This window comes from Pelobates fuscus, chromosome 5 (genome assembly GCF_036172605.1).
Source record: "Pelobates fuscus isolate aPelFus1 chromosome 5, aPelFus1.pri, whole genome shotgun sequence".
Taxonomy (NCBI): Eukaryota; Metazoa; Chordata; class Amphibia; order Anura; family Pelobatidae; genus Pelobates; species Pelobates fuscus.
Window position 1 is genome coordinate 107,598,689 of NC_086321.1, and position 13,635 is coordinate 107,612,323.

Below are 13,635 nucleotides of genomic sequence, written 5' to 3' on the forward strand. Positions count from 1 at the left end.
CCTGCGTGTGCTACATGACACTCCTATGCCTTTATAAGAAAAAGACTGAGCATGACCTATAATCAATTCCTTCTGAAATAGTTTCATACTAAGGGAGGTATAGGCTAAGTTTGTGTTTGTATTGAACCTTATGTCCATAAGGTTTCGATGAACCAGTTTTGTTGGACTAGCTGACTAACCTAATTCTCAGAACTGATACTATGTTGTATATATGGTGTCATGTATCTGAATCTAAACTCACACAGTAAATGTAACCAGGCACCGAATTATGTTTGATGGAGAAGTTTACTTTTGCTTCCTGAGTTTCTGTTTTTCATATTTTTCCTAACTACTATGGAACACACAATGTTTAATTTAAAACTATTAGTAGATCCTGCTTCCTGTCTCTGCTAGAAGAGACTGAAATAAACTTTATTCACTGAATTTCGGGCTTTCGTGGCATATCATCCGACTTGCAAAATCTAGCCTCATGTGGATGATTTGGTGAACACCCGCAAATCCAGTTAGTTGCAATGTTTTTTTCTGATGCAGCGATTTTGACAGAATTTGTTTAAGGTGGTTATCGCTCACTACAATTAATTGATTAGTGAACAATCTACCTTTAGATTAAAAGTTATCTATTTGAATACCTGAGATATGCCCTTTGAAAGTTCAAGGTTTAAGCATTACAATGAAAAGATTTTTTATGTCATCATAAGAAAAACCTGACATTACTGAGTGAACACATAGCAAAAAAGACTGCCAATTGAGCTCTGTTCAATAAACACTGAATTGTGAATTGATACTTGACGTACATAATGTGGTTCCAAAATATTTAGTTGGAGATGTGTTTGTCCAATTCGACTAATTTTATGTCAATTTTCCCAGTCAGTTCACCATAATGTCCTGTTTGTAATTGTTGCCAAATCAGTAGTGTGGGGGAATGTGTGCTGTGGTTCCTAAATGCCCCTATGCGTGACAGCAATTACAACCAAGAGTCCACAGTCCACCATGACTATCATGCTCTCCCTACACAACCCTCTTCATAAACACATTAAAGTATATAGCTTTGCACTTATGGTATGGGTGATAATCAGGCAGAGTAAATGTGGAAACCCACAGGCTTTGGTCAAGTTCTATTTTGTTCTTCCCGCTGTAAGAATCTGCAACTCTGCACAGGACAATGGAATAAAGTTTATATAAATTATTTGTTTTGTACTGAATTTTTCAAACTGAAACAGAATTTACCCAAGTGTAGCAGGACTAAATCGTGTTCATGATTCCTCCAGTATCTCCCCTAGAGAAATGTCACCCTGTGGAAAATATGTAACTGTCCATCATAATGAGTTTCATGGTAAGAAGTATGACATTTCTTAGAAAATGCTGACATTTTTATAATTTTTTACATTATTACAATCTAGAAGCACGTTTTTATATGCTTTGTTTTTTTCCCTGCGTTGAATTAGCTTTAAGATTGTTTATTTAAAAAAAAAACAACAAAAAACATGACTAGTTTTAGTAATATAGAGTTTAGAACAATTGAAATCATATTTTATTGTTTTTAATAGTGAAAACTTTTTTTTTTTTTCTAGTATTCTATAACATCCCTGAAAACTATCCCGGAGCTGTGCAGAAGATGTGACCCTACAAATGAAGACAGATCAGGTATGACAGTGTACATATGATTCAGATCATTGCTTATTTCTGGCGTTACCTGGGGGCAGAACTAAACACCACTTTCATACACCTGGATTTGTGTTATTGCGCTCTATTTAACTGGTAAAGGTCAACCATTTAGTACTTGGGGCTTATTATCTAAGCTTATTAACGTAGTCTTTCTGGCATGAGTTATCCTTTTTAGACAGAAATAGATGGGCTACTGACAAATCTCTATTTATTTATTGGAGTGATAAACTTGTTTGTGTATGAAGACAGACAAATGTATTTACTTAACAAGTACTTGGGCAAGTGATGTCTATAAAATATGATTTTGCATCATTTGACATATAGTGCTGTGTATTATGTTTTTGAATGACAAATACGCAAACAATAATGTAGAAGGTTTATCAAAATTAAAAGAAAAAAGTCAGAGAGTTAAATTTAAGATTAGAAATCCATTGTTATACTGCATGTATAAATGTAGGAATTTTAACTGAACTTTCCAGTCTCCCTCAGTCACCTATCCAGAGGCAACACCAGGGGTGTGGGTGACTATTTTAACCCCTTAAGGACACATGATGTGTGAGGCATGTCAAGATTCCCTTTTATTCCAGAAGTTTGGTCCTTAAGGGGTTAAGAGAGGTCGTACTAGGTTCCTGCCCTACCAGCAACTTCTCTTCATCTCATACATTTGGTTTGTCTACTGGCACACAGCTACTATTTTGTGTTTCCCAGAGCCTCACCTCTTCCATGTGTTAAAAAGTGCTTAGAAATGGTATAGAACACTGTCACCCTCATTTTCGAGTTCAGCAATGTGACTACCAGAGGTGTAATCTAAGCTCCTGAGTCAGAATTCCAAATACCAGACATTTTGAACTGCACGTTTTTTTGTATTGGAGGATCCATCGCTTACAGCTCACCTGGTGGACCAATTTACTGTATTATTACAGCTACATGTACCGCCCACCTCATTATCAGACAAAAACACCTACTACCCAATGACACACCCCCATAACTAACTGACCCTTCTCACAAGTCGCATACACACATTCAGCCTCATTTATCACTTAGTCTTCATGCCAAATCATTCATAACCACCCACTTCAGCCATCCAATAGGTTAATTCACCCACACAGTCACATTCCCCTCCCAGAAACATACATCTTCCAACCAGTAAGTCATCTAATCCCATTCGGTCATACAATGCTATCCATATATTCAAATTCCTCAACCCAACCTCATACACCCGACCAGTCACATTGAGCCATACAGACCCATATTCTGACATACCCCTATCCAGCCAAATACCCTTAGTGAGCCTCCCAGTCAAATATCAAGCCATCTACCATTACAATACACCCAGTCTGATATGCAAACATTAATAAACGTAGGCTTGTATACAAACTTTGCACAATTATATGCATGCCCTGGTTGTCTACAAGAAATAAATCCACAGTGCCACATTCAGACATTTAGCATAAATGTCTATGACCTTTTATGATTTGACATAATGGTAGTTTGGTCCACAAACCTCTAGTACTAATAGGATCAACCCTACAAGGAGTCCTACTTGAAGAGGGTGTATCTTCTCTCAGCAAAGGCAATTAAAAAGAGGATAAATGCTAATGCCTACTGGCCCCCGCAATGTATTCTTCCTTCCTCTGCTTTAGTTACTGTGTCATTAGAGCCAAGCTATCTCCAGTAGATCTTTTTAATACTGTTGATAGAGACCTAGGGATATGAATACACACCCCTCTCCCTCCACCGTCCTATTTGGTATAAATCCTACCAGACGTAAGCTCCTACTAGACTTGCAATGCCACGGATCATGGGCTGACTTGGCATACACTCCACATCAAGGGTCACTGAAAGTGTTCATTTTCACGTGAAGTGCATGTCCTATAGGAGTATTTATGGGGAATAACACATTAAAAATGATATTTTTGTCTGGTTGTTAATGTGCCGGTTTATTTAGAAGCTGTAGTGATTCATTCCCTATAGTTTTGGCATGTTTGGGTAGTTACTTCAATGTTACTATGGTAATGTATAATCAGAAATGTGGTATTACCAGCATATAGATGAAATCATACTATTTCTCTTAATGGGTGGCCAGTGATAGGCTGGCACCAGGGGACCGATTTTGTTTTTAAACCATTGGAAAATGATTTAACCTCTGGAGGTAAAATGGCACTCCTGCCCCATAACAACTTCAACGAGCTGACATTGTTAGATCCATCTAAACAAAATAATTTTAATTTTAATATACTAATCTTTTCAATCTATTCACAGGCCCCATTACGCAATAGATTGATTATTGAAGAAGGATACCATTTATCCACGTCAGCTCACTGCAAGTTTCTATTTACTTTAGTCTCCCTGCTCCCACTTCACAGAATTTGCTAATGGTATATTACATTACTCAATCAACTGGAAAAATGAATACCTTTTCTTTTACCTTTTTAGGAACACAGTACAGTATACTTTTCCACCGCCCAATTTAGTTAGCCGAGTTTATTACAGGAAGAAACATTTAATTATGACTATATTTATGTCTAGTTATTTAATTTACCAATTTAGATAATTGACATTTTAGTTTGGGAGCCATAATGGGCCTCAAGGCTGTTTACAGAGCAATGCATACTGTTTGTATTACGACACTGTTTACATTGTAAATACGTTTTGTTTGTTGTATTTAGCTGAACCCCTTTAAGCAATTTTTGTTACATTCACTTCCTTTTTTTCCTTTTTTTTTTACTGGATTTTTCCAGCTTTCTAATCTGAAATTAAGTGAATAGTGACTCATGAAATTAAGTATATTTATATAGTATAATGGAGTCACTGCAACTAATGTTTTTGTGTTTATGAAATTGTATTCCAATCAGTGGTTTCCAACATAGACATGTTGGAAAGTAGCAGAACTGGAGATCATAGTGGAGTATCGCAAGAGAGCAAGAGGAAAGTTTGAGAGATAGTTTGAGAGATAGAAGATACTCTTGGAGGCCATAAGTATTCCTGAAAAGATGGGTTTTGAGGGACTTCTTAAAGGATTGAAGACTAGGGGAGATTCTGACAGGGGTAGGCAGGCTGTTCAAAAGGAAAGGAGCTGCCTTTGAGAAGTCTTGCAGGCGTGAATTTGCAGCAAGGGTGCGAGCAGCAGACATGAGAAGGTCACCAGTAGAGTGGAGAAAGGGGGCATAGCTATGAATCAGTGAAGAAATGTAAGAGGGGCTAGAATTTCCTTCTAAAGGCCGATAGAGCATTGTGATAAAATGTAATCCTCAAAATATTTCTAATAATAAGGACAATGTATGTCAACATATATTTCCAACTTTGCTGCATTCCCTCATTGTTTGTCACAGCATTGACCCAAGGCTTGTATTACTGCCTGCCTTAGTATGTTTTCCTCCTTTTGCAATAATAATCAATATCTGCTCCCTTCAAATTAAGGCATCACGATCCTAACATTCTGTCTTTTTCTCCTTAGCTATCATGTCCCTACCTCCCCCTACCTACCATGCCCATGCATCTTTTTCTCGACATGTCAGTGGCCCCCGAAGATACACTTGCCCTAGCTATGCCATTTTTCTTACCCCACCTCAGTCCATTTCCAATCACCATTTCTCTGCAGACATGCCCGTGTTCCTCTTAATTCAGCCAAGCCATAGCTCACTTTTTCCCTCACTAAGCTTTTCCATACATTTCATTAGCCATAGTCATAATCTTACCAGTCATACCCCTATCTCCGCCATTTCGTTCCCTCCCAACACAACCAAAGCTCCCTTCCCAGCTATGCCCAGCCAATGCTCATACTTATTTCTTCTTTTCCAGCATGCCCATAGCTCCCAAGTGCCCCTGTTAAGGAGGAACAGTGCCTATTTTGTCCCTGCTTTCTATCCTAATGTCCCTCTTTTGTAGAAACTTAGTATTCTTCTTGTGTCAGAATTTATGCCAAAGATCCACAGCAATAATACTCACAGGAATATAAAATACAATGTTAAGGAATCAGTCCGTGTAAATAAGACTGTGTGTTTGATTTAAATTATATTTGAGTTGCATGAATTGTTATTGGTAAATAATCCATTAAATCACCTGAATTGTCCCAAAACAGCTCTGCTCCTATACATCCCCTATTCACACCCCTAGTATGACAGTCTCCCTCTTTGCCAATCTGAAATTTTGAGAGGTATGGTCAGTATCTCGTTCCCTCGCACTATGCCAATTGCTTATCTTCCATCCCAGCCAAACATCCTTCCCAGAGGAGCAATAGGCATTCAGACATTGCAGCTCTGAAGTCAAAGACGCTTGATTCCTTAATAAACAAAATAGGCAGACATTTTACTTAGAATATATTTATTCACTAAAATAGTCAACTAGATTGGTTTTAAATTTTGCTGCCTGCTTCCATGTTACTGCCACATATAAAAATGCAATCTCTTGTCAGTGGATGTGTTTATTAAATGGTATAATCTTCTTCCTATTCCAGTTTTGCTATTTAGAAAGTTTCTGAAGCAGAGCCATGTGACATTTTATTTAAAAGAAAAATCACAAAAACATGCTCTCAAATTTCAAGAAGTAGAAATAGTAGTTTTTCTTTTGGGGCTAGAGATTTTTGAAACTGGAAAGATCAGGACATCACGAAACAAAACAGTCGACTTATAAACATTGCGGCAATGAGTGATGTATCATTTTGTAATAAATATGCATTGGAAAGTTCTACTATAAACAAACAGACCATTATCTTTTCCAAATATTTGGAGTGAGAAAGACACTAATTCTTCTTATCCAAATCTGTCAACTAAACTACTATAAGTACATAATTCCATTGTATAGATGTTACAGGGCAGTGCTGGGGAAGAGCTCCACCTAGTGTTGGCATGGTACATCATTTAATGTTAAAGGAATGGACAAGTCCCGAAGGATAAGGTCGGTCAACTTGCATGCCTACATCTGCTTCTTGGTGACAATCCACAATAATCTGCTTGTAATTATCGTTTGAGAGGAGCTTCACAACAAGTGCACCCTCAATGTCCCCATGAAATAGTTACAGTGACTTGCGTAAATATTCACACCCCTTGGACATTTACACGTTCTGTAGTGTAAATTCAATGTAGTGTAATCATTATGGCTCATGGTGACCTTTATACATCTCATAGAATAGTTCTTTAGCAACTGATTGCAAAAAACAAATTGAAAAACAAGCAATTTTACTGTACTGTGCGTGAGTATTCACTCATCTTAGGCAGTTGTTTATTTTGTATTTTTTCACCTGGAATTAAAATTGATTGCAATTCGTTTTACAAAACATTGTTAACATAAACATTATAGACATTATTTTTTATTGTGAGACAAAAATAAATTTTAAAAATCCACATGTATTCACTACCATAAGTCATTACTAACTATAAGATATGGATTTTGCAATGTCCACCATTCTGCTGTCCAGATGGATGGGGGACCATTGGAGAACAGCACTAAGTTTTCCACAGTTTCTCATTCAGATTAAACCATTCTAAAACACTCATGTTCTTCAATGACTTCTTTAAATGACTCCTTTATAGCACTGGCTTTGTGTTTATGGTCAATATCCTACTAAAATGAACCTCTGCCCTAGTATCAGGTCTTGCAGAATATTGCAGATTAAAACAGGTTTTACTCAAAAATTGCCCTGCATTTATCTTGCCTTCAACATTGACCAGCTTACCAGTTCCCGCAGTTCGCAGATATAAAGCATCACCACAACCACTATGTTTTACGATAGTTATAGTGTTTTCCATGCAATGGGCACTGTTGGAGTTGTACTTCATAAGACCATACAACCTTTTCCATATACATTTTGTCAAACAAAAGGGATATGATATATTTTGTTCTTCTTATCACAAATCTAGTACAACACAACTTTGGGGAGAGTCTGGGTTAAAGTAACACTATGGTCAGTTTCTTCATTCTTAGCTGTGGACCTCTCCAGCTCCCTCAGAGTTGGTATTGGACTTGTGTTTGCTTTTTTCAAAGCAACTCCTAATTAAAAGCTTAATGTTGGGCTTAGCACAGAAGCCAGTCTGCTTAGCAATCCAGTGGTTTCTGAAGGTGATGCATCAGAGGTGATGGTTTTACTCACTTTAGAAATATGCACGCTGATGTAATCAATTCAGGAAACAAATGTTCTACTACCAAGACTAACCACAATGCAATATGATTGATAATAAATCAAATTGCGTATTCAGGTCATTATAAGGGTCACATGGCAGTCAGTGAATGCTCCCTGTCTCTGCTAAAAGTTAAAGATGTATTTTCAGAAACTGGATTCAAATATATGACATAAATACTAGCATAATACAATGTGTTATGTACTGGTTCTGCAATTAATGTGTGATTTGTCTGCATATTGAATATGTGCTCTCACCGTTTTACTAATAATGAACAGTGGGATCTAAAATGGAAAACTCTGCTCCCTTAGTTACATAGGAAAACCAACACCATTTGTTATTATTATAAATTAAAAAATACATGCATAATAGTCTCATTTGTATTATTTTGTAATTAATAGATATAGGCAAATACCTACTTGCAGTTTATCTTAAACTTTCTTAAAACCATTTATATGGCCAGCTTCCGCTTACCCTCTTCCCCCGCCCTTACCCCTCTTAAATAGGATTAAAAAACTCACCCACACCCACCTACCTCAACTAAGCACCACTACAGACACAACAGCTTACCGGAAGCCCAACAACGACCAACCAAAGATGACCCGGATGCTGATACATAATAGATGCTATAACTTACGAATTAAGTTTCCCCCTCTCTGTTTACTGTCTATGTGTAAAACTACGTATAAATAAAGATTGTAAAAAAAACAACTCACCTTTATTACAGCACTGCACGCATCTGCTGGGGCTGGCCCCTTTGGCTTAGGTCATCTGAATTGATAATCTGAGCAAATCCAATGACCAATGCTTTTCTGATGATCTCAGCAAAGGAGGTGGTGTGGGGGGCATAGCCAAACACCATCCTGGCCAATCAGCATCTCCTCATAGAGATACATTGAATCAATGCATCTCTATAGGGAAAGTTCATGGAAACACTGAATGTCAGTGCTGCACTAACCCAAAAAGCACCTCTAGTGTCCATCTGATTGACGGCCACTGGAGGTGTCCCAGGGAGTAATGTAAACACTGTCTTTGCTCTGAAAAGGCAGTGTTTACATAAAAATCCTGCAGGGACTGACCAGAATATACTCACCAGAATAACTAAATTAAGCCGTCCCTTTAAGTCCTCTTTTGGTTTTATCTGACCAAAAACCCTGCAGATAAATCAAGAACAAGTGTGTATTCAGAAGTCATCATGCAAAAGCACTGGACATCTGAAACGTGCACTAGGATGTTTTCACATCTGTTAAGTGTGCACAATATTTACAGCTTTTTTTTTGTTTTTCTCAAGGAGAAATAAATATGGTCCCCCACCCCCAAAAGGCAGGAGATCCACTGAAAAACAATTAAGTTGTATATATTTACAAACTAATACACAGCTATATTACATGCAATCTTTTATTTTCAGTTGTAATTTGACAATTGAAAAAGCACTATGGAATCTGGAAGCATGTTTGTAAGCGTGGCACACATGCAACCCAGACTCTGAATTAGACATTAATACATGTGTTACATTTTGTTACTGTCGATTTTTTTAAATGGAAAGGCAAATGCCAGAAGGAACTCTTTAAATTTGAGTGATTTTTACTTAACAGCAATTCCAGTGTGGCGCAGCCTCTCTTTCCTAGCTAATACAATGTATTATTTGTAAATTGCCTGATGCTTTCAGACCCCAAGAAGATTAAAGGTTAAATTAACCACAACTGTTCAGCAAACATGGCGCCATCTGCATTATGTAGACAGAAAAACTAAAACCAGCTGAATTCGGCGAAACAACATGAGTTTAAAAGGCACTCTTGTTCTACTAAAGGCTCGGAATGGCCTTAGAGCGAAGGTCTTCCCTTCTGCCATTTACTTTTGGTTTCATCCCATTGTTCTAAACAAACAAAGAAATAAATAAACAGTAGCACATAAATCCGGAGCAGTTCACATTCAGGTTAGAAGCCAGAACAGCAGATCCGTGCCTGTGAGATTGACAAGAAGCTGAAAGTGAAGTCGACTCTTCCCTGCTGGCGAGACCTTTGTGTAGAAAGATGTGTTTTCATAAGACTTAGACAGAATTCATTTCCATGCACCGCCTTTAAATGGTTCCTGTCAGAACAAAACAGCTGGAGAGCATATGGTATCCATTTCCCTGTATCACTTGGAAAAAATTTCACATGTAAATAAAACCAACATAAAAGTGTAGCCCTTGAACCCAGAATCTTGCTCAAGACATAAATAAATCTGCACAATGCTGTCTTTGTATTTGTGACTTACGTGATCCCCTTTGTCCTACGATAACGTGAGGCAGGAGCTTTATATCTTATCTTTTTAGGGCTTTCAAGGTTTACAAGAACTTTTTTTCATTGTTATGGGGTACATGATTTGGCAAACACCCCTCACATTCTACCGGGTTAATTATCTAAGGATTTTTTTTTTTTTGGTACTTAATAATGGTGATCATCCATCAAACCTTCAAACTGTATGACAAAATAGCCAAATTGAAGAAATTATCCAATTTGCCTATTGATGACCCGTGAGGCTCATTTTTTTTGTCAGTTTTCCAAAACCCATAGTTTAGTGACCTAATCCCTTGTATGGTGTATTCACTAAACACAGAATTGCAAAACCAGCTAAAAATGTGTAGATTAAGGTATAGTCATATCTTGACTTTTCTATCTCAAATTTTAGTTTTCAATCAACTTTAATTTGATATTTAATGAATAATCCCCAAAGTGTTTTCCAAGTCAACCAAGTAGAATTTTTTTTTCTAATTTAGATATTTTGGCTCATAGTTGGTATACAGCCCACTGAAATTTTTAATGAATAGCTTTTCTATCAAGAAAATAACTAACTTTATAGCTTTGATGATCATATAACCTGCATTCATTATAGAATCTACTCCATTGGATGTATTATCCATTATGTATTCGCTTTTGAAATATGAAGTGTTGGTCCACTGTACAAGTGGACTAGACAATAGATGTACAGAATAAATCAAACCAATCCATTAATATGAAGAACTTAAAAAATAAAAATAAAAGCTGTTAGACACTGTAAAATGCATGAAAGGAATAACGATTGGTGAATATATTAGCATTTTATTAATAGGAAAACTTGTGTAAAAAAAATCCCAGATAGTATGAACAAAACTGATAAGATGATTATAGGCCATATATTAATAGTTGCTACATCGACTATACCTATGTAATGAAAACCACCTAATATTCTATCTATCAAGGAGGTTCTATACCTGGTGTTAGATGATAGAGCATATGAAATGGACATCTTCTTAATTGGATCAACTAAAATTTCACTGGGACACATTGAAAATTTATATTCTGTATAAGTACAAATTACAACCTAAATACAACATAAACATGATATTAATCTTGGCATTGACTAAGCAATAATGTACTGTGTACCAAGTTATTATATGCATATAATAATTGTATTGTTCAATTATTTATTTGTGGATTAATATTCTCTTTTTATCCCTTTTTTTTCTGTCCCCCTTTTACACCTTTTATGAATGTTTGCTAAATACTTAAATACTTTATTAACTTTTTGAAAAGAAAGACAAAGTGCAATAAGATATAATGTGAAGTTTGCGTGTGGAAACATCACAAGTGAGGATTTATTAGAGTTAAAAGTATAAAAGAATAAATGGATTGTTGATAATGTTCGCCTTATAATCAGCTTGCGATTTCATAAAGGACAGAGTAGTTGGAACATAAGATATCATTGCTGTCAAAGCTAGTTTCTGTATTTCAGGAGCAGATCTCAGGAGCAGATCTCAGGAGCACGAACCAGATTGCAGTGCAAATTACAACCATTAGATGTCACTATAGAATTTTTTTTTTTTGCTTCATGGGCGTCTACACCTGAGCACTAAAAGGGATACTATAGTAACCAGCGCAACTACAGTTTAATGTAGTTGTTCTGGTGCGTATTGTATGTCCCTGCATGCATTTTAATGTAAACAAGCAAAGACAGTGTTTACATTGCTCCCTAGGGACACCTTCAGTAGCAGTCACTTAGAGGAGATGCTGACATGATTGTAGCAGTGCGGCATTTTGTGGAAACCCGCATGGTGGTGAAAAAGGTAAGTAAAATACATTTTTCACGGGGAGCAAAAGGGGCCAAATAACCCCTTAAGGATGAAGGAAATTTCACAGATTCTGAACCAAAACAATTACACTGTGATCAGTGCCAGGCAGCTGTCAAAGGCAAGCATTGATTATAATTGGCATGGAGTCATTGTGGGAGACCATGTGATAGTCTGTCTAAGTGACTCTATATAAGAAGGACACGTCCTATTTTAGACCAAAATCCCTCTGTCCCTCTTTTGTATCCTTATGTCCCTCTGTGGAAGTTTAATATTCTTGGTGTTTCTAAATTTGTACCAGAGCTCCACAGCAATAATACTTCCAGTAATGTTTCTTTAAACTGTAATAAATGTGTTTAGAAATCAGTCTGTGTAAATAAAATACGTTGTTCTTGTTCTAAATTATATTATAATAACATAAATTGTTATTAGTCAGTCACCTAAAATATTTCAGAATAGTCCCACCTCTGGCCACACCTCTACTCACATCTCTAAGGTTAAGGCGTCTCTCTTTGTCCAAGTCAGATAGTTGGTAGGTATAATTTCTCAATTCCATATCTCTCACTGCTCCTGTGTTATGTAATGGGTCCAATAAAAAACCTTATCCTTACCTCAATAGTCCCGTTCGCACATAGCTACACATACAGTGAAGACAGTAATTCTGACAGTCTGTCTTGGTAGAACATGTACTGAGCAGCTTTGTTCTGATGTCTGCTCAACGCCCGTGCTACTAGAGTGAAGAATTTTCACAGTTGTAGCTTCAGGAATCGTGTGTGATCTGTAGTGATAAAACTATATATTACACAAACTGTTAAAGTATTATAATGAAAAGAAAAGGATAAAATCATAAGAGAGAAGAAAAATGAATCTAAATTGAAATAGTCGTGCTATAGATCTTTATCACCATATGAGAAAAACAGACTGAATCTATATTTATATGAAATTGACCTTTCATTAATTTTTCATGAATTCGACCTTCATCAAGATATTGTCCTTGAGGCCTTTTTGGATTGTACCTGGGTTACTTTCATGAACAAGACACTCGTTTTCTTTGAAACAAAATATAGGCAAATCAGGGGAAATAAATTACAAAGTGAATCACCGGCTCGTTTGAAGAAATTACATGATTCAAATGTGTTTTTGTGACCACAACAAAAGCAGTTTATTTCTATATTTAATTTATTTTATATGAGCAATGTATTCCTGGAAAATTGGCAGGAAAAGTGCTATACAAAATGTGACTAAGCATTGGTTAGAAATCTAAAAACCGAAATCACAAAAGATTATTATTATTCAACGGTAAATCTGTTTTAAATGTGTTTGTCTGATTCCCCAAAACATTTAACACTTTGATTAGGTTTGTGAACATTTTGCTGAGCAGTAAAAAATACCGTGTCCTATCAATAATTGCTTCCCCAGTTTAATAAAAGTGTACCTGCACTTTCTATGGCCTACATTAATGTTTACTCTAATACTCATTCATGTTACAAACTGCTTTTTCAAATTGGAACAACTTTTATTAGTATTATTATTGGAGACTTCAGGCAAGGCCATTGTTTGGATACGAAGTTCTGCTGGCTTTTGTAAGCTACAGTCCCATAAAATTAATCACAAGGAGTTATATATGTCATACAAGACTGCAATAAACATATCTGGGTAATAATTTGCTGTTACACCTCATAAGTTTTGCTACCTTCCTTAAGTGCTTGGAAACCAAAATAGCAGGTGGTTGCAGTTTGCGATGACATTTGTGATATAATGCCG

The 13,635-nt window shown here is 36.4% G+C and overlaps 1 protein-coding gene across 5 annotated transcripts in view; it reads left to right on the forward strand.

Moving 5' to 3' along the window:
• Positions 1-13,635, forward strand: part of SNCAIP (synuclein alpha interacting protein) — a 219,318-nt gene that overhangs the window by 126,493 nt on the left and 79,190 nt on the right. For all 5 annotated transcript variants that reach the window (XM_063454126.1, XM_063454124.1, XM_063454129.1 and 2 more), the window contains one exon: positions 1,572-1,644. In XM_063454126.1, coding sequence (XP_063310196.1) covers positions 1,572-1,644 — 73 coding nt within the window. The remainder of the gene's footprint in view (positions 1-1,571; positions 1,645-13,635) is intronic.